The sequence below is a fragment of the Sus scrofa genome, chromosome 1 (genome assembly GCF_000003025.6).
Source record: "Sus scrofa isolate TJ Tabasco breed Duroc chromosome 1, Sscrofa11.1, whole genome shotgun sequence".
Taxonomy (NCBI): Eukaryota; Metazoa; Chordata; class Mammalia; order Artiodactyla; family Suidae; genus Sus; species Sus scrofa.
Genome location: NC_010443.5, coordinates 250,467,000 through 250,488,191, shown reverse-complemented (window position 1 = coordinate 250,488,191; position 21,192 = coordinate 250,467,000). Strand labels below are relative to the sequence as shown.

The 21,192-nt window shown below is 46.9% G+C and overlaps 1 protein-coding gene across 7 annotated transcripts in view; it reads left to right on the top strand.

Annotated features, from left to right (window-relative positions):
• The window catches only part of PTPN3 (protein tyrosine phosphatase, non-receptor type 3), a 165,018-nt gene that overhangs the window by 94,957 nt on the left and 48,869 nt on the right, over positions 1-21,192 (top strand). For 6 of the 7 annotated variants that reach the window (XM_021067334.1, XM_021067339.1, XM_021067348.1 and 3 more), the window contains 6 exons: positions 3,519-3,571; positions 10,517-10,637; positions 12,006-12,093; positions 15,007-15,095; positions 16,517-16,580; positions 18,727-18,899. In XM_021067334.1, the coding sequence (XP_020922993.1) occupies positions 3,519-3,571; positions 10,517-10,637; positions 12,006-12,093; positions 15,007-15,095; positions 16,517-16,580; positions 18,727-18,899 (588 nt within the window). The other variant, XM_021067374.1, reaches the window with a different exon arrangement.

The following is a 21,192-nucleotide window of genomic DNA, read 5'->3' as shown; positions in this document are numbered from 1 at the left end:
TTGGGACATCTGCTTCTAGCTCGGTCTGGATTTAGAGACTCTAAGGGTTCATAAATCATGTTTTGATTTTATTGCAGAAGGCACGGCTATCTTTCTGGTAAAGACCTGAGAGACTTTAAAGGGAGGGCGGGGGAGACCCAGAGCGTAAAACGGGCTTCGTTCAGGAAGGCAAGTCAGACCCAGGCTGGGTCCCCTCCAAGCCCCTTAGTGCCTCAAGGTGACCGGTTTCCTCCAGGGAACGTTGCTGGCAGACAGGAGCATCCACCGGTGGTCCAGCACCTCTGGTGCATCAGGACCGTCTGAGTGGCTGCAGGGTGTCCAAGAGGCTCAGGAAGGGAGGGAACATTCCAAGCCAGGGGTCCCTGAGCCACCTCCTCCAGATCTGGGGTTTTTCCTGACTTATAGGAGACACTGCAGCAAGGTCAGCAGGTGGGAACAGCCCCATCTCACTCCCAACCTCCCGATCCCCTCTTTCCTTCTACCTGGGAGGGTCTTCAGAAGCCACCACTGTGCTTCCATGCAGGAGCTTGCAGTCTGGGTGGGGAAATGATCCCACGAAGCAGTTGGGACCAATGTGGGCAGCGGAGACCACGGCCATCACAGGTTTCAGGAGAAGCACATGCCAGTGGGGGCTGGGAGTGTCTTTGTGCTTTGCTCTGTTGAGCCGGGGTTGACAGAGAAGTGAGGAGTTAAGTCTCCCTGGGCAGTGAGGACACCTGCCCCCCACCCCCCAACAGTCCCGGTCAGAGACCATGTGCTGGGGCCTTGCGGGAGACAAAAGAGGGAGCTCTTCACGTCCAACATAGGCACGTATCCTGGATCCAGCAGGCCGAGGAGTGCTGCTGAAGGTTTTTAAGCAGGAGGGCTTTGACGAGAGCAGCATCTACAAAGATGTCAGATGAACGAGGCCGAGGGGCTTTGGTCTGCATGGAAGGAAAGGCTCAGCCCTTGAGGAAGCCTTTGCCAACCTCCAAGCCAGAGATGCAGAGGCAAAGCAGTGGAGGCAGGAGTGGGAGGGAGGAGGAATGGTTAGAAACGAGAGACACCTTGAGGGAAGGATTGCCAGAACCTGGCAGTTTGTTTAGCAGCCATAGCATGAGAGAGTTTTTGTAATTTGGCTCATCTTCCCATTGAAGGGAGGAACGAGTCTCTTCTCCAGCACAACCCACGGGTCTCTGGGCCTCTGCTTGAACACCCCTGGGAACCAGGTGCCCACCCTTTCCTGAGACAGGAAGTTCTCATATTTCAGGGTGACTCTAGGTTGGAACTGTCCACCCCTGTCCTGGGTCCAGGTTGCCCTCAGTGGCAGTAGGCCTTGTTGTGTCTCTTCTACATGCTGACTTGTTGCCCCACAATATTTTGCAAGCCCCTGTTATGAGGCAGGCACTGATTGTGCTGGTCAAAGGAGGTTCCTTGCCTCCCACCTCACCACCCGCCCCCCGCCGCCCTGGGAGCTTCTAAGTCTAGCTCTCCAGATAATAGAATTTGGTCATCCTGATTTTTTCCTCTCCAAACAATATGCCGCTAGTGTTACGTGAATCAGTAGAAATATATTAAGGGCCACGTCCTGGCTTAGATCCGTGGCATCCTTGTCAGGCCTGCGTGTGGCCCTCACCTCTCTCGGGGTGTGAGTCAGAATGGCATCTGGCCCTTGATGGCCGTGGATCTCTTGACAGACTCGGTCGATCTGGTTAGCGTTGCTCCCGGACCTGGAAGGGCTTGGCTTGTTCATCCTCCCCTTCCTGCTGAGACGGGCGATCTTGTCCCACAGATGGAGACCCTAAGGCCTGGAAAGAAAGAAAGGGATCTGTCTGGTGTTCTTTAGATTATTATTCACCCTGTTCTTTGGAGATGTTGTTCTTTCTGGCTTCTGACTAGGGTTCTTTCTTCCCTCTAGACTGAGTCCCCTCAGCTTCTCTCCTTAGCTGTTCCCCAGACCTCATGCACCTGCTCTTCCTGGAGCAAGGACTCCAGCTTAAGTTTCATTGAAGCCCATCTTGGTGGGAAAGTGAATGCTGGTGTGTGCCCTCCCCACGGTCTGTCTGGGTCTCCAGAGGATTGAAGAGGTGGCGGGGTATCTGTCTTTAGACGTCCTAGCAGGAGCACATAGTTACTTGAAAGATGGGGCCCCCCCAGGGAAGGCTGCCTTCATCTTCATGTGCAGCTTCAGGACCAACACACAGCACAGTGGACCGGAAGGGGAACACTGGTGAGCCAGCCAGATTAGTCAGAGAGGTGGGGGTGACTCATATCTTGGGAACTTCATGGGTTGCCATGGAAACTGCATGTTTTCTCCACGTCCCACAGGGTTGCTGGGAAGAACACTTTTAAAATCTGTGGTCCCGTCCCTCCCTGCCCCCGCCCACCCCAGCCCAGCGAGCCCTCACTCCTGCTGCTTCTCTTCAGCCTTTTCCCTGTGTGTTCCTCCACCTGGCAGCAATCCCTGCCCCAGATCTGCTGGCCGAGCTCCTAGGCAGACCGTGAAATCCCTGGTTGAATGGAGAGAGGGGAGCAGCCAGATGATTCAGAATATGGTCGAGGCAGAGGTGGTCCAAGCAGGGTGTTTGGGAAGGCGGTGAGCTTAAGAGGAAAGATGGAGCCTTGGGGTCACGTGTTTCCGGGGGGGGCGGCAGGAAAGTAAGAGGTGGACAGACCATTTCCTCCAGAGGGAATGTTTCAGGAGGGTGAATAGATTTAGGAATCTTAAGGCATCGTAACTAATTTAATTAAGTGATATAAAGCTCACCGGAGCTTTAAAATCCAGAATACTTTCCTATGTTTTCCTTCTAAGAGGATGTCACCCTTCTAGAAAGCCGGTAATTAGGAAGCAGAGTCAGCAGAACTCAAGAATTCAGTTAGCCCTAGGGAAGTCTCACCTCTTTACCAGAAAGAGACGAAAGCTGCCTGCCCCCTTGATCTAAGAGTGCACTTTTCTCACTTGACCTCTTAGTGACACGAGCCTGCCCTTTCTTGACCAGCCAGACCCTGGTGAACATTAGACCTGTAGCTTCTGGTATTTGTATTCATAGGTATTATTTTAAATATGGAAACGTTCTCTCTTAATTTCAAAAACTCTTCAAGTTCCCATTGTGTCTCAGCGGAAACGAACCCAACCAGTATCCATGAAGATGCGGGTTTGATCCCAGGCCTTGCTCAGTGGGGTCAGGTCTGGCATTGCCGTGAGCTGTAGGTCGCAGACGTGGCTGGGATCTCGTGTGGCTGTGGCTGTGGCTGTGGCATAGGCCCGCAGCTGTAGCTCTGATTCAACCCCTAGCCCGGGAACTTCCGTATGCTACAGGTCCAGCCCTAAAAGGCAAAAAAAAGAAAAAAATTTTCAAAAACTCTTTAATGTGTTACATTTATCTTTGCCGTTTGAGTTGGTATAAAATTCTTTCTTAGTATCTGTGATATTTTTTAGTGGTTAATCCACAAAAAAGATGCATGTTACCCATGATCGATGTGTGTGTGAGGCTGTTGTGGGTTGTTGCGACTTTCCTAACGTGTTTTTCTCCTGACAGGTTAACCTGCCCTCTTAACTCAGCGGTGGTTCTAGCATCTTACGCAGTACAATGTAAGTCACAAAGGAGCGTTTCACAGATGGACAGCTTGCTCTGACCCGTGTATCAAGAAACTCACCGGCTCCCCCTGTTTGACCAAGTCTCTTCACCCTCTTCCCCAGGACAGGAATCTTGTCGGGCAGTGTGTCTGTTTCTCTGGATAGTTCCTCTTTCATCCTGACTTCCTCTCTTCCGCCCCAGGGATGTTGCCTTAGGCAAAGCAGGATTTTCTCCCAGGGGAGCCCACAAAGCAAAGACACTCATCACATGTTACATTCTCCAGAGGCCTCATCCGCAATTGGATTTGACTCTATAACGAATCCCAGTGGGGGCAGATATTTCTCCCGGTCCCCTCTTATAGACGTGGAAACCAAGACCTAGATAGGTTCAGGAATTTGCTGGAGGTCACTCCCGCTGCTTGTTCCTGCTACTCTAAGATACTGCTGGGATCGTAGGAATTTGTTTTCCATTTCAGTAGAGTGATGGGTTAGAGAGTAGCCTAGAGCCCATAGACACAGAACGGGAGCTGCCTATGTAGTTTCAAGTTTTCTGGTAGCCATATGAAAGTAAAATGGGTCATATTAGTTAACATATTTTATTTCGCTCAGGATATTCAGAATGTGGGGGTAGAGGGTTGTTTGTTTTTGTTGTTTTTTGTTTTTGGCCGTACCCACAGCATGTGGAAATTCCCCAGCCAGGAATCAAGCCCCACCACAGGTCAGTGACCAAACACTGGATCTTTAACCTACCACACCAAAGAGAACTCCCCAAACGTTATTGTAATGTGTGATCCACGTAAAAAATTAAGACAGTTTACATTTTTTTCATACTAAGTCTTTGGAAACCAGCCCAGATCATACACTTCCAGCACATCGCAGTTTGGACTTGGCCTCATGTCAGATGCTCAGTAGCCATATGTGGCTCCGGGCTGCCACGTGAGATGGAACGTCCAGGTGGAATTTTTCATCAAGTAGGAATCCACTTATTCAATCAGCAAAACATCGCGGATCAGGAGTTCCCTTATGGCTCAGTTGGTTAAGGATCCGGTATTGTCACTGCAGTAGATTGGGTTGCTGCTGTGGCACAGGTTCCATCCCTGGCACGGGAACCTCCACATGCTTCAGGTACAGACAAAAAAAAAAAAAAAAAAAGAAAGAACGAACAAGAGCAAAAACAAAACAAAAAAGATGATTGAGCTTCTTTTCCATGTAGGGCCTGTGCTAGATGCTGGGTGTGTGCTAGGGAAGGGGCACAGCCAGGTGGAAGATGAACTACTACTTGGTCCTTGGCTGGCTGTGTGGGGCCAGTGCAGTAACCAGCTGGACCTTGTATAGGGCTGTGGGGTAGCTCGAAGGCCCCTCCACCTTCCCATGAGCCCAGGCCACCTGGGCTGGTTCCCGTCTTGGCTGACTGCGTGGTGGGGAGTTTAGAGGGCAGGGCAGACCGGCCTCGGCAGGCGCCGGCTGAGCTGCTCACCCTGCCTTGCTCTCAGAAGAGGCAAAAAGCAAGAGAGGGCTGATGGGGACCCCTGAGGTGGCCTTAGGTCTGCCTCCCCAACCGCAAAGACCAGACATGGGAGAGAACGATACCAGGAAGCAGAAGAGAGGCTGGTAGCCGTGACTGTGCTCACTAGTGAGGCCAGACTTGGTGTCCATCTCCCTGCATAGCCCACACTTCCTTTCCCCCTGGGAGACGCAGAAGAGGTGGCATGAGGTTGAGCCTGGGAGGATGAAAGTTCCCCTCCCCCAACCACAGCCCTAGAACAGACCCAGCCAGGTCCACATGGGAAACAGCACAGTCACCAGTCAGCTTGTATTCTTACGGTCACTGGACCCAGTGGACTCCATCTCTGCCAGACTGACCAGCTGAGGAGACTGGGTTTGCCCACATCTCAGAGCAGGTTGGGGGCTCACAGCTAGAGCTTAGGGTTTGAAGGGCGGGAAGACCAGGAAGCATGTTGCTTTGGATGCAGTGACACTCATTCATTCATTTATTCTTTTTAGGGCCGCATCCATGGCATATGGAGGTTCCCAGGCTAGGGGTCGAATTGAAGCTATAGCCACTGGCCTACACCACAGCCACAGCAATGCAGGATCCTTAACCCACTGAGCAAAGCCAGGGATTGAACCTACGTCCTCATGGATGCTGTCAGATTCATTTACTGTTGAGCTGCAATGGGAATTCCCAGACTCCGTTTAAATCTGGCGCTCCATCTGCTTCTAATGTGCTGTCACCTCCCTGAATCTCAGCTTTCTCACCTGTAAGATGAAGGCGATGATGGTGATTATGACAGCTTGGAATATGACTCCTTGGTTCAAAAATCACCTCTGAAGTTGAAAACTAGATGCTCTCTAGAGCTGGACCATTGCTGGTAACCGAGTGAGTGAGAACACAGGCTAGAGCCAGATCCCCTGGGTCTTCTCCCTTCCACTTAAAGCGTCATGATCTCCAGCCTCTTCAGGCCTCAGCTTCATCTGTCAAGGGGGGAATGATAACAGTATCTACTTCACGAGGTTATAATGAAGATGAAATGCCTGAATATATATATAAAGCTCTTAGAATAGTGCCTGGCAAGTAGTATTTAACTCATACTGTATTTTCCTGTCTGCCCAGAAGAAAGCTGTCTACTGACCAGCCTGTTGTAAACAAACTCTTTATAATAGAGCATCAAATAAAAATTCAAAGCTTCAGTAGTCAGCTTACCTTCAGCAAAGAACTGATAGAATGGGGACAGGAGAAAACTATGAGCACCTAAAAAGTCCGGACTAGCTGCCCTGGAAATATTAGCATGACCGTCATGCTAATAACAGTATATGTTCTCAGGCGAGCAGTTTTAAGTTCAAGTTTCTTATTCCTCCACCCTCATTAGATAGATACATGCACATATTTTTCCATACTTCTGTGCATACATTTCTATAAGATGAAATTCTTGGATATGAAATTACTGGAGCCAACAGTAAGCCTAAATTTTATCTCATATGCTTTGCCAGATTGTCCCAAAGGGACAGCTGATATGAAGACAAGCCTCCCAGTGGTCAGCCGATCAGCCAATCAAAAGCACGTTTCCTTACTAGATGAAAAGTAAAGTGACCTGCGGGTACAGAACCTGAAAGAACTTGATGGGAGGAGATTGCTGGTGGCCTGGCAAGGGTCTCTAAAGGTCACGGAATGAAGTTTTTGAAAATACAGACCCTGTCACGTCCTCTGAACCTGTGCCATGCATGGATTCCGCAGTAGCCTCGGGTTGCACTGACAGAGTTCAGCTGTTCCCCTCAAGGGGTCTGCAGCCTGGTAGGGGGGCAGGTGCAGAGATGGACCAGCTGATGCTGGCGGTGAGAACAGCACAGAGGATGCACCTTGTTCTCCTGAGGGTGGGGAAAGAGGAGGCAGTGTGGAAAAGCTTCCTAGGGATGACCCCTGAGAAGACCCTGCAAGATCAAGTTGGGGTTGGATGAATAGCAAGTAAAGGGCTTTCCCAGCAGAACAGCTTGGCATGCCATACATCGGAGCACCTGGGATATGCTCTCTTTCCCGCCAAACATAAAATGCTAGCCAGAAGAATGCATGGGTTTCCCAGTTAAGTTTTTATTTCCTTCTCTTTCTCCTATAGTGAGCTTTCACATGTGTTGCTTCCCCACAACACAGGGGACGTTTAGGGTGTGTGGTAAGTAGATGAAGCATATGGACTGTGATCAGAGTCTCGGCCCCAAGATACCAGCCTGAGCAGCAGTGTGCCCATCATTCCCTTCCTTGAGTCTCAGTCCCCTTCTCTGTTTAATGGGGACAAAAGCCTAATGCCTTTGACTAGGCTGTCAAGAGCATCTAGTGGGATGATGTCCTTGATCACTGATTTCAAGGTCGAAACGGCCCCGTGCTTCACAGATGGTTTCCAAAGACTGTTTAACTTTGTTTCCCCCTACTGGTTAGCCCAGGACATTGCACAGCTGACTAAGCCTGCAAGAGGAACCCATCCTGTGGGGAAACTGCATTGGTCATGCGTTAAGTTCAGACATTTGTCAGTGACTTGACAAAAGTGAGAGCCTTGCTTGCTGTTCCTGTGTGCAGAAAGGCACAGGTTGGGACTGTTCATTGATGTGCTGGATGACCAAATCAAGATCCAAGAGGCTCTCCATGAGCTGATGAGACCAACGTTGAATAGGACTCTGCCTTGAGGCTCAGGAAAGTCACTGGCAGCATTTGGTTGGCGGCTCTCTGGGGACATGGCCGATGTCCTTGGCGCACATCCAGCAGCAGCTCGCAGGCCTGGCAGCCAGGCTGGTGGAATGGTAGGAGCCACAGCTGGGTTCTGGTGTTGACTGCTTAAAAGTGGCTCTGTGATAGGGGTAGACCCGTACTCATCTCTGGACCTCAAGTTTCTTCCCCCTTACCGTGTGGGTTTGGATGAGGCGAGTCTCAAGGTTTTCTTGAGCTTTCTTCTCCGGGGAAACAGCATCAGGGCATCTAAATTACTTCCCGTAAATTCACTGTCATACACTGTCATACACTTCATGCACAGACTCACGTACGAGCCACACTTGTGCTTACATCACATAGCCTTGACACTCCTGTCCACAGCTTAGCCACACGCATTTGGCTGGCCTTCATGGCCTGTGGTCTACCCTTGACCAAGTCTGCCTGCGTTGCTCACTTGGCTTTCTGCCCTTTTCCCCTTCCAGAATTGAACTTGGCAATAGCCTCTGCACAGGTCACCTCTTGTGTGCCATGCCTCATGCTAGGCCTTCAAGATGAGTCTGACCTGCTCCCAGCCCTCAAGGAACAGTGTAAGGAGGACACAGAGCCCTTCTGTACAGTGCGCATCTCAGGGAGCAGCGCTTGTGTGTGATGGCTGTTGAAGGCGAGCCAGGCCAAGTGGATGTCAAGAAAGATACCCTTGCCTCTGACTTTTCAACTTCAGGACGAAATTCACCTGAGCAGCAGCCACCTCACTCATGTCCTTTCCTTCTGGGATTGGACATGAAACATCACGGAGGCTTTTCCCAACCCCTGTCCTTGAGACAGAGAAGGAGTTGTTTGATTTAGAAATCTTCTGTGTTGAGTGGATACTCAAACAATCAGGAGTCCTTGGAAAGCTTCCTGGCATTGAAGCCAACTGCAGGAAGAATTTATTAAAACTTTTGGAAAGATCAAGGTTACATTTCAAGAAAAAGATGAAATAGGGTTTTTTTTTTAATTTGTCAAGAAAACAATACTAGATTAAGTGCACACCAGAGCTAGAAATTGTCTGCCTCACTCCAGTTTTTTTATATTACTCAGTGAATTTATTACATTTATAGTTGTACAATGATCATCACAACCCAACTTTATGGCATTTCCATCCCAAACCCCCAGTGCATCCCCCCACCCCCAACCTGTCTCCTTTGGAAACCATAAGTTTTTCAAAGTCTGTGAGTCAGTATCTGTTCTGCAAAGAAGTTCATTGTGTCCTTTTTTAGATTCCACATGTCAGTGATAGCATATGATGTTGGTGTCTCACTGACTGACTGACTTCACTTAGCATAATTTCTAGGTCCATCCATGTTGCTACAAATGCCATTATTCCTTTGCTTTTAATGGCTGAGTAATATTCCATTGTGTATATGTACCACATCTTCTTTATCCACTCCTTTGTCGATGGACATTTAGGTTGTTTCCATGTCTTGTCTGTTGTATATGGTGCTGTAGTGAACATTGGAGTACATGCGTCTTTTCAAGTCATGGTTTTCTCTGGATGGATGCCCAAGAATGGGATTTCTGGATCAAATGGTAGTTCTGTTTTTAGTTTTCTGAGGACTCTCCATGCTGTTTTCCACAGTGGTTGCACCAATTTACAGTCCCATCCACAAACAGTGTAATAGGGTTCCTTTTTCTCCATACCCTCTCCAGCACTTACTGTTTGTAGACTTTTTGATGATGGCCATTCTGGCTGGTGTAAGGTGGTACCTCACTCCAGTTTTTATAGCAGATGGAAAAGCAGTCTTGGAGAAGGGTAGCAAGACTCCTTGGGTTCCACAAGCTAGATTCTTGGCTGCCCACCTTGGGTCCTTTTTCTTAGTCTCCTCAGGAATCCAGATACCCAGGTGGTTTGAGTCCTTAGGGTAGCTAGGTACACTTGCACACGTTGGGCACTGCACAATTCTCAGGGATACCTGTCACATCATACACATCAAATGAGTCATGCCTGCAGATGGCAGTCCCAGATGTCAAAAGAGAAGGACCAGGGACCAGCCTGAGAGTCCCTCTGAAAGCCCTCCTCTTCTAATCCTTCTGCAATTGCAGGTCCCCAGCATGATTTCCCTGACTCCAGACTCTTCAGCCTTGTGCATTCCCATCCCCGCCTCCACACACACACACACACACACACACACACACACACACACAGTGGCCTCTGAACACATCCTTGGTTCCCTTTCTCCCATACTTCCCTGAATGCCAGGGAAATAGGTCAAGATGCAGACTCTGGTTGGGTCATGGTGACCTCTCTTCTGCCCATATCCATTTTTTTTTTTTTTTTAGAGCCGGTAGTCCAGTGTTGTAATAACCTTGGAGTACTGTAGAGTGAGCCGGCACAGTACCCGCCATAGGCGCATGGCGTTTTTCTGAGTGATTTCTCTTGTTTTTCTGTATCCAGGGGTACGAGCACAAATGCTATGCTGACCATAGAGTATGGAACCAGGTGTGGGATTAGAATAGGACCTAGATTGGAATAGGCCACCCCGTTTCCTCCTGGTGTGCCCTTGGGGAGAGAGGATCCCGCTGGAGCATGCATGACAGTCCTTGATCTCTGGTGAAGCTTCAGGTGACAAAGGTGGACTCTGGAGCTACAAGAAGCTCAGGTTCAGGTGGTGGCCAGAATGTCTCGGGAGAGTTTTTCCTATTAATGTTTTTCTTGTGATGCTGCAGGTGCTGTAAATATAGACCATATTGAAAAAGGTGCTTTCCCCCCAATTCTGTCTTGACAGCTCATTTTGGAGACCATGATTCGTCCATTCATCCTCCAGGCTATCTTTCTGATAGTCAGTTCATACCGGATCAGAACGATGACTTTTTAACAAAGGTGGAGTCGCTGCATGAGCAGCACAGGTGAGAGGAGGGCCAGGTGGCCTACTTTGGGAACTCAGGCTGGGAACTGTCAGATCTCCTATCCTCTTGTGTTTGATGTCGTCTCCTCTTGCTTTTGCTCATGAATCCTCTTTCAAGATGTCGGGGGTTTGTGAACCTTTGAGCTCTTATGATGGCAGATATATTTGGCATCACTAGCCTTTCTGTAAAGCGTGAAATCCGGTGAGAATCCAGGATGATTGACTATGTTCCCTTTCAGGATATCATTGAAATCTGTTAATTCCTGAAGGAAATACCCATTTTAAATGTGACTGCCCTGCAGATTGACTCTAGCAGACAAACCTTTTAACAGGTTCCCGCATTTAATGCAGTGACCATTCCTTCAGGTGCTGTTGAATAGACAGGCAGATGGATGTCCATGCGGAGCTCTCTCTGGGTTCAGTCTGTGAACCCCAAGGCTGCCTTCCATCCAGAAGGAAGCACCAGCCTTCCACAGCTGCCTCGGGCCAAGCCTCCACTCCAACAAATTCTGTCTGTTCTGACCTCCACTTCCCTTGTCCCCTTTCACTTAAAGCCACAAGGGCTCTGTTCAGTTCATGTCAAATAAGGACCACGCTGCCCGAGAAGGCCCGGTCTCTAAAGGGGCCTCCCATTCTCAGAAAAGCCATAAAAACAAAGGCCCAAGCAGCCAGGGTCCCTTCAAAAAGGCACCGCCAATCCTTTCACCCAGAATTGCTCCCCAGGCAGGAGCCAGCATCCTAAAATAGTAGGGTGACGTCTGGAGTGTGAGGCGGCTGCTAAAAGGATAGAGAAAGGCAGAAAGACCTAAAGAGCACAGACTAATTTAGCCACTGGGAAAAAGTAGGGCAGGAATTCTGAAAGGTGACAGTCTTTATCTCTGGGTATTAAGAACCCATTAAATGGGAGATACTATTTAATGAAAGAGTAAGAAGGCTTGATGAAGTCATATTCAGTGGACAAGAAGAAAATCCTGGTTTAGTAACATTTAGGGTTCAGTTGTTTTGAGAAGGCTTTTTTTTTTTTTTTCTTCCTTGTGCTTTTCTTTTTAGAGCCACACCTGCAGCATATGGAAGTTCCCAGACTAGGGGTCCAATCGGAGCTGCAGCTGCCGGCCTACACCACAGCCAGAGCAAGGCCAGATCCACGCTGCGTCTGCGACCTACCCCGCAGCTCACGGCAACGCCAGGTCCTTAACCCTCTGAGCAAGGCCAGGGATCAAACCTGCATCCTCATGGATACTAGTCCGGTTCTTAATCCACTGAGCCACAGCAGGAACTCCTTATTTATTTATTTTAACAAGGCATTTAATAAATTGGAGTTCGTGTTCTGTTTATTGAGTGAACTCTGCATCTTCTCTCTTCTTCTTAGTGGGCTAAAGCAATCAGAAGCTGAATCTTGCTTTATCAACATAGCACGGACCCTCGACTTCTATGGAGTAGAGCTGCACAGCGGCAGGGTATGTACCTTGGGCACACTGTCATTCAAAAATTATTTCCATTTTAATTCCTGAAAGTCTGAAAGCTTCTTTGAAATTACCTCATTTCCAGTATAATAAAAAAAACACTTTTTTAAAAAGACACTAGAAAGATTTATAAAGTAACATTAAGTTTAGCTAGCTGCTTATCCCATGGGTTTTTTCATGTCTGCCTTTGTACTTGAAGACTTTTTACTTTGTGGAATCAGGGGGGTAGAAACAAGTAATTTTTGTAAGACGAGCTCATGGTTAAAGAAGCGAAAAATGTATAGAAATCCATTTTCCAAGTGACCCATTAATGAGCCAAGGTTTCTACTATTTAACCTCAGTGCTGCTGCTCAAATTGGAGCTAATTATGTACTCAAATATGATAGTTTTTTTATTATGATGGTATGATTATGGAAATCAAATATTTTGAATCAGTCGTAACTTTTTAAATAAAACTGACTAATGTCTGTCATCTACTGAGCAATTTCTCTCTGCCAAATAGAGTAGCTTATTTATTTCCTACTGTAATGGCATGAGGTAAGTGTTGTCATCACCCCCACTTTATAGATGGAGAAACTGAAACTCAGGAACTTGTCAAAGGTTACTCGGCACATAAGTAATGGCCTTTTATGTATTCTACCTATAATCAGCCCACATCATATCCAAAGGAAGCAAATGTTGGTTGAACACCTAGTCCTTACTAGCCATTGGTCCAGGTTCTTTAATGTGAGACCATAATGTCTCACTTAAAGATTATAGCAACCTTGGGAAATCAGTGTTCTAATCATCCCATTTTGCAGGTGGGAAAACTGAGGCTCAGGGTGATGGAGTGAATGACCAAACTTTACATTTATGTAGTATTTTTGCAGTTCATAGAAACACTTCCATTTCTCTTGTCTCACTTCAGTCTATGCCGTGGAGAGCATATGACATAGATAATAAAGTAGGAAACAGATTACAAAAATCAACTTTGTGATTTGCCTGTTAATTTTTATTCCATTTGCAAATACAATTTTGCCCGGTAGAATGCTGTGGAGCCCTTTCTTCGGTGGTGAAATGGGCTTTAAATCTGCCCGAGTTGATCTGTAACTACGAGGCTCCCACGAGGGTCTTGAGGCCAGTTGATCACTTGCGTGCCTGACACCCCCAAGATATCAGAGGGAGCTGGGTTACCCTTGGCTAGGCTGCACCAGCCAAAACCCTCTGAATATCAATAACTTGGTTCACAAAGCTTATTCCTCAGTGGCTCAGAGTCTGCCTGGGTCCCGATGGCTGTCCAGGGCAGCCCTCCTCTGTACAGTGACTCAGCAGCCTAGGCTGCTCCTATCTTGTGGCTCATCAGCCAGAACTAGTCAAATGGTCTAGCTGCAGGAGCTGCAATGTGTGGAGAGGGGCATGGGGACTTAGTGAACAAGAGCTGTCCATGTGGCCGTGGCTGGCATGCAGACTGGAAGACCACAGAGCCAGGAGGTTTGATCCACGTCACTGGCCCACTCCAAGCATTTTTTTATTTCTTTATTCTGTGCTCGATTTTGATTTTGTTTGCTAATTTTCTGTCCCACTTGTTTAATATTTCCCTCTGTTCTAATCCCAAGTATCATGTTTCAGTGCCTCCCTGGTTTTCACCTTGCACGTGTGGTTTTGCTTTAAGTATGTGCCTTCAGTTGGGTGCCCCATGGTGCTTATTCTCTGGACTTTCCACGGTATCAGCAGGGTTTTCTTTGCCCGGTTCTCCAACTCCCCATATTCATAAACGATTTGTCCCACTACCTCCTGAGAGGTGAAAGGGATGAACCTTTATTATACCTACCACATGCCAAGCCCTGGTCTACCTTCTGTACTTACCTTCTCTAAGTTCAGCCTGATAAAACCTTTAGAGGTGGGTTTGATAATCCTTATTGTACAGAAGGAAAAATTGAAGCTCAGTATCTCAAACCCACACAGCTAGTAAGTGGCAATCCTAAGTAAGGTTCATACTCAGTGCTTACTCTGCCCCTTCTTTAAAATCACGAGTATCTCATTGGGTAAATAGCAATATAGATGACTTAAGAGAAGAAACTGTTGTCCTATAAAATTCTCATTACTTGGATTTCCCATTGTGGCTCAGTGAGTTAAGGCCCTGATATTGTCTCTGTGAGATTTTGGGTTCAATCCCTGGCCTCACTCAGTGGGTTAAGGATCCGATATTGCCACAAGCCATGACACAGGTCATAGATGTGGTTTGGATCCAGCTCCAGTGGTGTAGGCCTCAGCTGCAGCTGCAATTCAACCACTGGCCCAGGAGCTTCGATATGCTGCAGGTATGCACATCGAAGAATACACTAAAAAGAAGAATAAAATTTTCATTATTTGTCCTCTAATGGATTTAAAACAGCTTGTAGTCACTGTATCTTTACTTTTTTTTTATCCTAGCACATAGGCTCTTAGGAAATGTTGACTGGACTGGATGTGCAAGCCATATTTATTTCTTCGTTGGATTTAAGATCAGTAGTTCTGTGCTTCATTTTAATAGTTAAAGGCTTTTCAGTGATGTGAGTTGAGATTTGGTTAAAGCTGTGCAGAGGGGTGAGGATTCTCTGATTTAATATGGGATCTGATACTAATTATTGAAAATGTAATGGCAAATGCTCATTTCCATGATTCTGTGGAATAAACGAGCTTGCCTGTAAGTTTCTAAACCAGTGGAACCCAGGTGTGGCTGTCAGGCAATGTACCTGCACTTAAAAGGATTTGGAGCAAAGTACTTGGATCTTAAGTATTTAAGAGGAGATTTTTGCCTGTTTTCTGTAATATCTTCCCTTTGGAGCTTATACATAGTGCTATTTATAAAAGCGTAGGTGCTTGAGTTCCCAGAGGGCATAAGCATGACAGTAACACACTGTGAATCTGAGATCTTCCTCTTTGCAGGATCTGCACAATTTAGATCTAATGATTGGAATTGCTTCCGCGGGCATCGCTGTGTACCGAAAATATATTTGCACAAGTTTCTATCCTTGGTAAGTGCAAACCAGTTCTAATTACTTTCTGAATCATGCTTTTAAAATATGCTGAACAAAAGTAATGGTACCTCTAATGTTGAGCTTTTATTTCTTAAAAAAGGGACAGAGACTGCCTCCCAAGTTTTTACCTCTGATCTCTACAATTAATCCAGATTCAGTACTTGGGAAAATTCGTTCAGTTTTTATGGGCCTCCCCTTCCGACTCAGTCACCTTCTGGTTTGGGATGTTCTGTGAAATGTGGATAAAACGGCACAAGGCAAGGAGTTCCCATTGCGGCTCAGCAGTTAATGAACCCGACTAGCATCCATGAGGACACGGGTTCAATCCCTGGCCTCTCTCTGTGGGTTAAGGATCCAGCATTGCCATGAGCTGTGGTGTAGGTCGCAGACACGGCTCAGATCCCACATTGCTGTGGCTCTGGCGTAGGCTGGCGGCTACAGTTCTAATTCGACCCCTAGCCTGGGAACCTCCATATGCCTAGGGAGTGGCCCTAAAAAGACAAAACAAACAAACAAAAACAGACAAACAAGCAAAAAGCAGGAGGCAAGTTTGGAGTTAAGACATCCTTCTTGGGCAGCCCATTAGCCACGATTTAGAGAACTTCCTCTGGGCAGGAGCTGAATTGTCAGTGCAGTTCCTTAGTTATTAATTGAAGGTTCATCAGGTACCCAGTTCTGGTCTAAAAGCTAAGAAGATCCAGCAGACTTAAATCCTCACAAGTCTGAGAAAGGTAGTTCTGAGGGCTTCGTGGTGTAGGACTTCAGAACACAGGCTCAGATCTTGGCTCCAAGCATCCTGGTTGGGTGATCTTGAGTCCTTAGGAATGTCTCCCAGCCTCAGTTTCCTCATCTGAAGTCTAGGTAAAATATACGTACATCAGGACTGTTGCAAGGCTTCGTAGACGGGCTGCTTGTAAAGCTTTAAGTAGGGGATCTTGTATATAAAAAAATGTTCGGTTAATGGTAGCTATAAATATGTTACTACGCAAACAGTAGAGAGGCTGCTTGGACACAGGGCTATTAATTTGCGGAAGAGCTGGGGTGTGGACCCAGGTCTGTCTGTCCTGCTGCTGCTCCACACTGCCCTCAGCTGTCTTCCCCAGGTACACACCAGCTCACGCAGAGCTTCAGTGTCACAGAAGCAGCTGACAGCAAAGAGAGGGCATTGCCCATGGTCCTTGTCATTTAAGAGCTGCATCATAATCCAGTGGCCCTTAGGCGCTGCTCAGCTTCAGTCAGCTACGTGGTGTTCGGCTGAGGTGATGGGGCCACAATCCTTTCTGCACTGAGAGCTCTAGAAAGCCGAGAGCCTGCAACCATCAGGATCACAGTCTAGAGGACACACATTGAGAGGCGTCCGCTGCAACCCGGCTGATCCCTGATGTGCTTTTTGTGTGCTGTGTTTTATTTTTTTGCAGGGTGAACATTCTAAAAATTTCTTTCAAAAGGAAGAAATTCTTTATACATCAGCGACAAAAACAGGTGAGTTGTACCTGTGCTGTTTTGGTTCTTGTGTTCTTAGGCACTTCGGCTCTTAGTCCTTCCGCAGGTGAAGGGATTTGCCGTACATATAACGGGGAAGAAAGAGCATGGCATAGGGTGGAAAGAAAGTGGATACCAGGTCTGGAGGGCCCAGCAGTTCTCTTTGAAAATCACTCTATTTATCTGGCTGGAGCTGTAACTTGCTTTGGAGTTGGAGACGCTGAGTTCAGATCCTAGCTCTTCCAGTTACCAGCTGGTCGGGTTACTTAATTTCCCCTAGTCCAGGTTATCTTGTTTATAGAAATGCAGCAAGGCCCACCTCTCAGGGAATCGTGAGGATTAGATAGAAGCGCCATGGGTCAGAGCACCTGGCAGAGCCCACCGCAAAGCAGCCATAAAGGTCTGCTATGACCTTTGACGTGTCTAAAATGCACGGTGGGGAGTTCCTGTGGTGACTCAGCAGGTTAAGAAACCGCCATAGTGTCTGTGAGGACGCGGGTTGGATCCTGGGCCTTGATCAGTGGGTTGAGGATCTGGAATTACCGCAAGCTGCTGGGTAGGTCGGAGATGCAGCTCGGATCCCACGTTGCTGTGGCTGTGGCGTAGGTCAGCAGCTGCGGCTCTGATTCAGCCCCTAGCCCAGGAACTTCCATGTGCCACAAATGCAGCTTTAAAAAGGAAAAAAAAAAAAAAAATGCACAATGGCCTTGCATATATGTCTCATAGGAGGAGTCCACAGCTCTCCTGATAACTCAGTTTGCTTTTCCACATGGAGAAGCGTGCCTTAGAGGTGATAGAACCCACAGTGTGTAGTGGAGGGGCTGGAATTTGAGCCCATTATGAATCTGAGGTGCCCGCCCTTCCCATGATACCACCCTCTGCCTTGTTATGCCGAATATTTATTGCTTACTGTCACTACATCATCTCCCAGTTTTTTCAAGATAATGTATACTTAAAATGGCTCCGCATCACAGCGAAATCCTAGAAATGAGAACACCAAAGCTCAGAACAAGCTAGGACTGGAGTCTGCATCTCTCAGTCTCCAGATTTAAAGTGCCACAAAAAAGCACAAATAACTTAACACGAGAACAGAAAACCCAAACTCAGGTCGGATGGAGGCAAAGCAAATGAGCAGCACGACTATTGTAAGTGAGCGCCAGATTTAACTCTGCTTTGTGGACAGCAAATAGAGAAATCCAAAGCGTTATAAGATGCTTGCTGTTTGATAGATGAAAGATTATTTCTTCAGGGGAGAGATTTTTGCCCAGAGCTAAATTTTAAAAGGAATGTACCAGACAGCCCTTATCTGGTTGCTCCAAATATATCCGACCTGGAAAGGTAGGCAGATGTGAGACGAAAGCATTCATGAAAGACACACAGCTGCAGATAAAGAGCAGATTCTGGGCATCTCTTTTACCACAGTCACAAAGATGGATAGCAAATCCTGCTCTTGAATATTCTTCTTTTTTGCAGGGAGGGATGTATTATTTTATTTATCACTTAAATTTCACGAACAATGCTGGCCATGCCGTATTGTTCAGATTCTGGAAATGAAGACAAATGGACAGAGAGCTTTAAGGATGCAATGTTAATTAAACACAGCAATAATATACTAACAGAAAATCTCATGGGTGATGTAACTCTACTTTTGTACGCAAATGTAGGGACAAGCCCTGCATTTGGAGGAAAAGCTCAGGACTAAACAGAGAGGTCCTTGGTTCGTTGGTTGCTGACAGAATCTCCCCTTGACTTCAGACTTGAGACAAACCAAGAGGGGTGTCAGTACACAAAAACCACCGACTTCAGGACAAACAGTAACAGGATCAATTGGCAAGAGCCAGTTCATATGGTGGGGCCGGTCTGCTGCAGATCAAGTCCGGGTTCCTTAGATCAGAGCAGGTCTAGACACAGAATGGTTAGTGCATTCTTCTGAAATCTCTTGTTTCCCAAAGAGTTCCTAGGATGCTGTTCTCAAACAGGGTTGAATATTCTCATAACCCTGGTTTGTGGCCCAGGGCATTTTGAAGCCAGTTTTCTGCCGTCTGTTATATCTTAACCTAATTACCACTGATGTGGGCATAAAATGCTCGAGACCTCCGCTCCTGCAATGGTGCAGATGAAATCTCTACTGTGTTTTTCCTCCCAGACTGAATCCAGGGAACATATAGTGGCCTTCAACATGTTAAATTACCGATCGTGCAAAAACTTGTGGAAATCCTGTGTCGAGCACCACACATTCTTTCAGGCAAAGAAGCTACTACCTCAGGAAAAGAATGTTCTGTCTCAGTACTGGACAATGGGCTCTAGGAACCCCAAAAAGTGAGTATGCTGTAGGGGCAGTCGCCACGCTAGCCTGGGATGTCAGCATGTCCCGGTCCCCACTGGAGCGTGGACATCCTCAAGGGAGGGGACGACTTTGCCCACGGTCCCCAGCACTGGGACCAGAGCTGCTGGTGGACCTCAGAACCATGGACAAAAGTCTCCACACACACACAGGTACCTCTCCTAACCCCGTTGCTCACTTCCATGTCCTCACTTCCGAAGCACTCAGAGCTCCCCAGCAGCCAGAACTGCAGCAGCTCCACTATTAGGGAATCACAGGGCCATGACTCAGGGTCATCTTGATGTCACTAAGACAGCCTCTCCTACTGAATGTTACTTCCATAAAATGCTCTGTAATAATGCATGAATGAATGAACAGAAATAAAGATTTCCAGAGTCAAAGGACTTTGGCATGTACTCCATACAGCAGTCACAAGAGAGTAATAATTAAGCTGGCAGTTGTTGGGTGCTTACTTTGCACATGCATATACTTCATTCTAGTTCATTCTTACAGCAATTCCGTGAGTACTGTTATCCGTAGGAATGATATTTTTAAATATTCAATGGCAAGTATGTAGAAGAAATCTACATTTAAAATTTTTAGATTAAAATGTAGTCTCTGGGGAGTTCCGGTTGTAGCACAGCGGCAACAGATCCGACTAGTACCCTTGAGGATGCGGGTTCAATCCCTGGCCTCGCTCAGTGGATCGGGGATCCAGCGTTGCCCTAAGCTGTGGTATAGGTCGCTTGGATCCTGCATGGCTGTGGCTGTGGCGTAGGCTGGCGGCTGCAGTTCTGATTCAGCCCCAAGCCTGGGAAACTTCCATATGGCGCAGGTGCAGCCCTAAAAAGCAAAACAAATAAATAAAGTGTAGTTTCTAAACCAACCATGTAATTTCTATCTTTGTATATGTTTTTATTCTAAAACTGCCTTTTAAATACAAGATGTAGCAGAAATTGCTTACACTTTATTGTCTAAATTTTTCGGTTTGAAAAGTTATTTTTGTGATTGTTTTTATTGATGTGGCTGTTACAGACTAAATGATGCCCCTGTCTGACGCATTATCTAATATGTGGGGATTGTATCAGACTGTTGCAGTGCTTTTCCTATTACATTGGTAATCAGTCAGTAGCTTTCTAGATTGAATAGGTAGCAAGTATCTGTTAGGATCCATGATAGTATTTTGGGGGCTAAATGCTCACTCTCACCTTCTGATGAACCAGGAGCAAATATATTTTCCTAGTTTTTAGCTGATAATACTGTCTTTTTTTTTATACACTCAATATCTGTATTTCTAAACACACTGGAAACATAACTTATCAGAATGTAGCATTTCCTTTGGGTGCCAGCTGAGAAGCAGCATAGTAAGCAACTGAAAGCTTGGACTCTTACTGAGAACCTGGCTTTAAATCCCATCTACATCAGTTTTGGTTTTTTTTTGTTTTTTTTTTTTTTAGTTTTTTTGATTATAGTTGATTTACAATGTTCTGTCAATTTCTGCTGTACAGCACCATCTACATCAGTTTTAATTTAATTTGCTTCTGCACTTTCTTCATCTATAAAATGCAGCCAACACAGAGGATTTTTTTTTTGGGGGGGGGGTTACATTTGTGGCATAAAAAACTACCCCTGTTTTGGGAGTTCCTGTCTTGGCACAGCAGAGCCAGTCCAACTGGGAACCATGAGGTTGCGGGTTTGATCCCTGGCCTCACTTGGTGGGTTGGGAATCCAGCATTGCCATGAGCTGTGGTGTAGCTTGCAGATGCGGCTCGGATCTGTCATTGCTGTGGCTCTCCCTAAATTGGGAACCTCCGTATGCCGTGGGTGCGGCCCTAAAAAGACAAAAAAAACCCAAAAAACAAAAAACAAAAACTACCCCTATTTTGGTGGCATAAAGCAATAACCATTCTATTATGTCTCAAGATTGCGTGGGTCAGGCACTCAAGAAAGGCATGGCCAGATTATTCTTCTGTTCCACCCAGTATGTACAGATTGGGGATTCTCAGTGAGATGCAGTTGGTGGCTGGGTTGATCTGAGGGTCCGGGACCTCTTCTCTCACACACCTGCTGTGTTGATGGAACAGTCAGATGGCTGGGCTCATCTGGGCCCCTCACCCCCCTGTGTGTTCTCAGGGCCTCCATGTGTGGACTCTCACAGGGTATTGGATTCTTATACAGAGGCTCAGGACTGCAAGAGCCTAAGGCAGAAGCGGCCAGTCATCTTAAAGGCTAGGTCTAGACCCAGCACAGCTACTCTCGGTCAAAGCAGTAGCCTGGATTCCAGAGTCA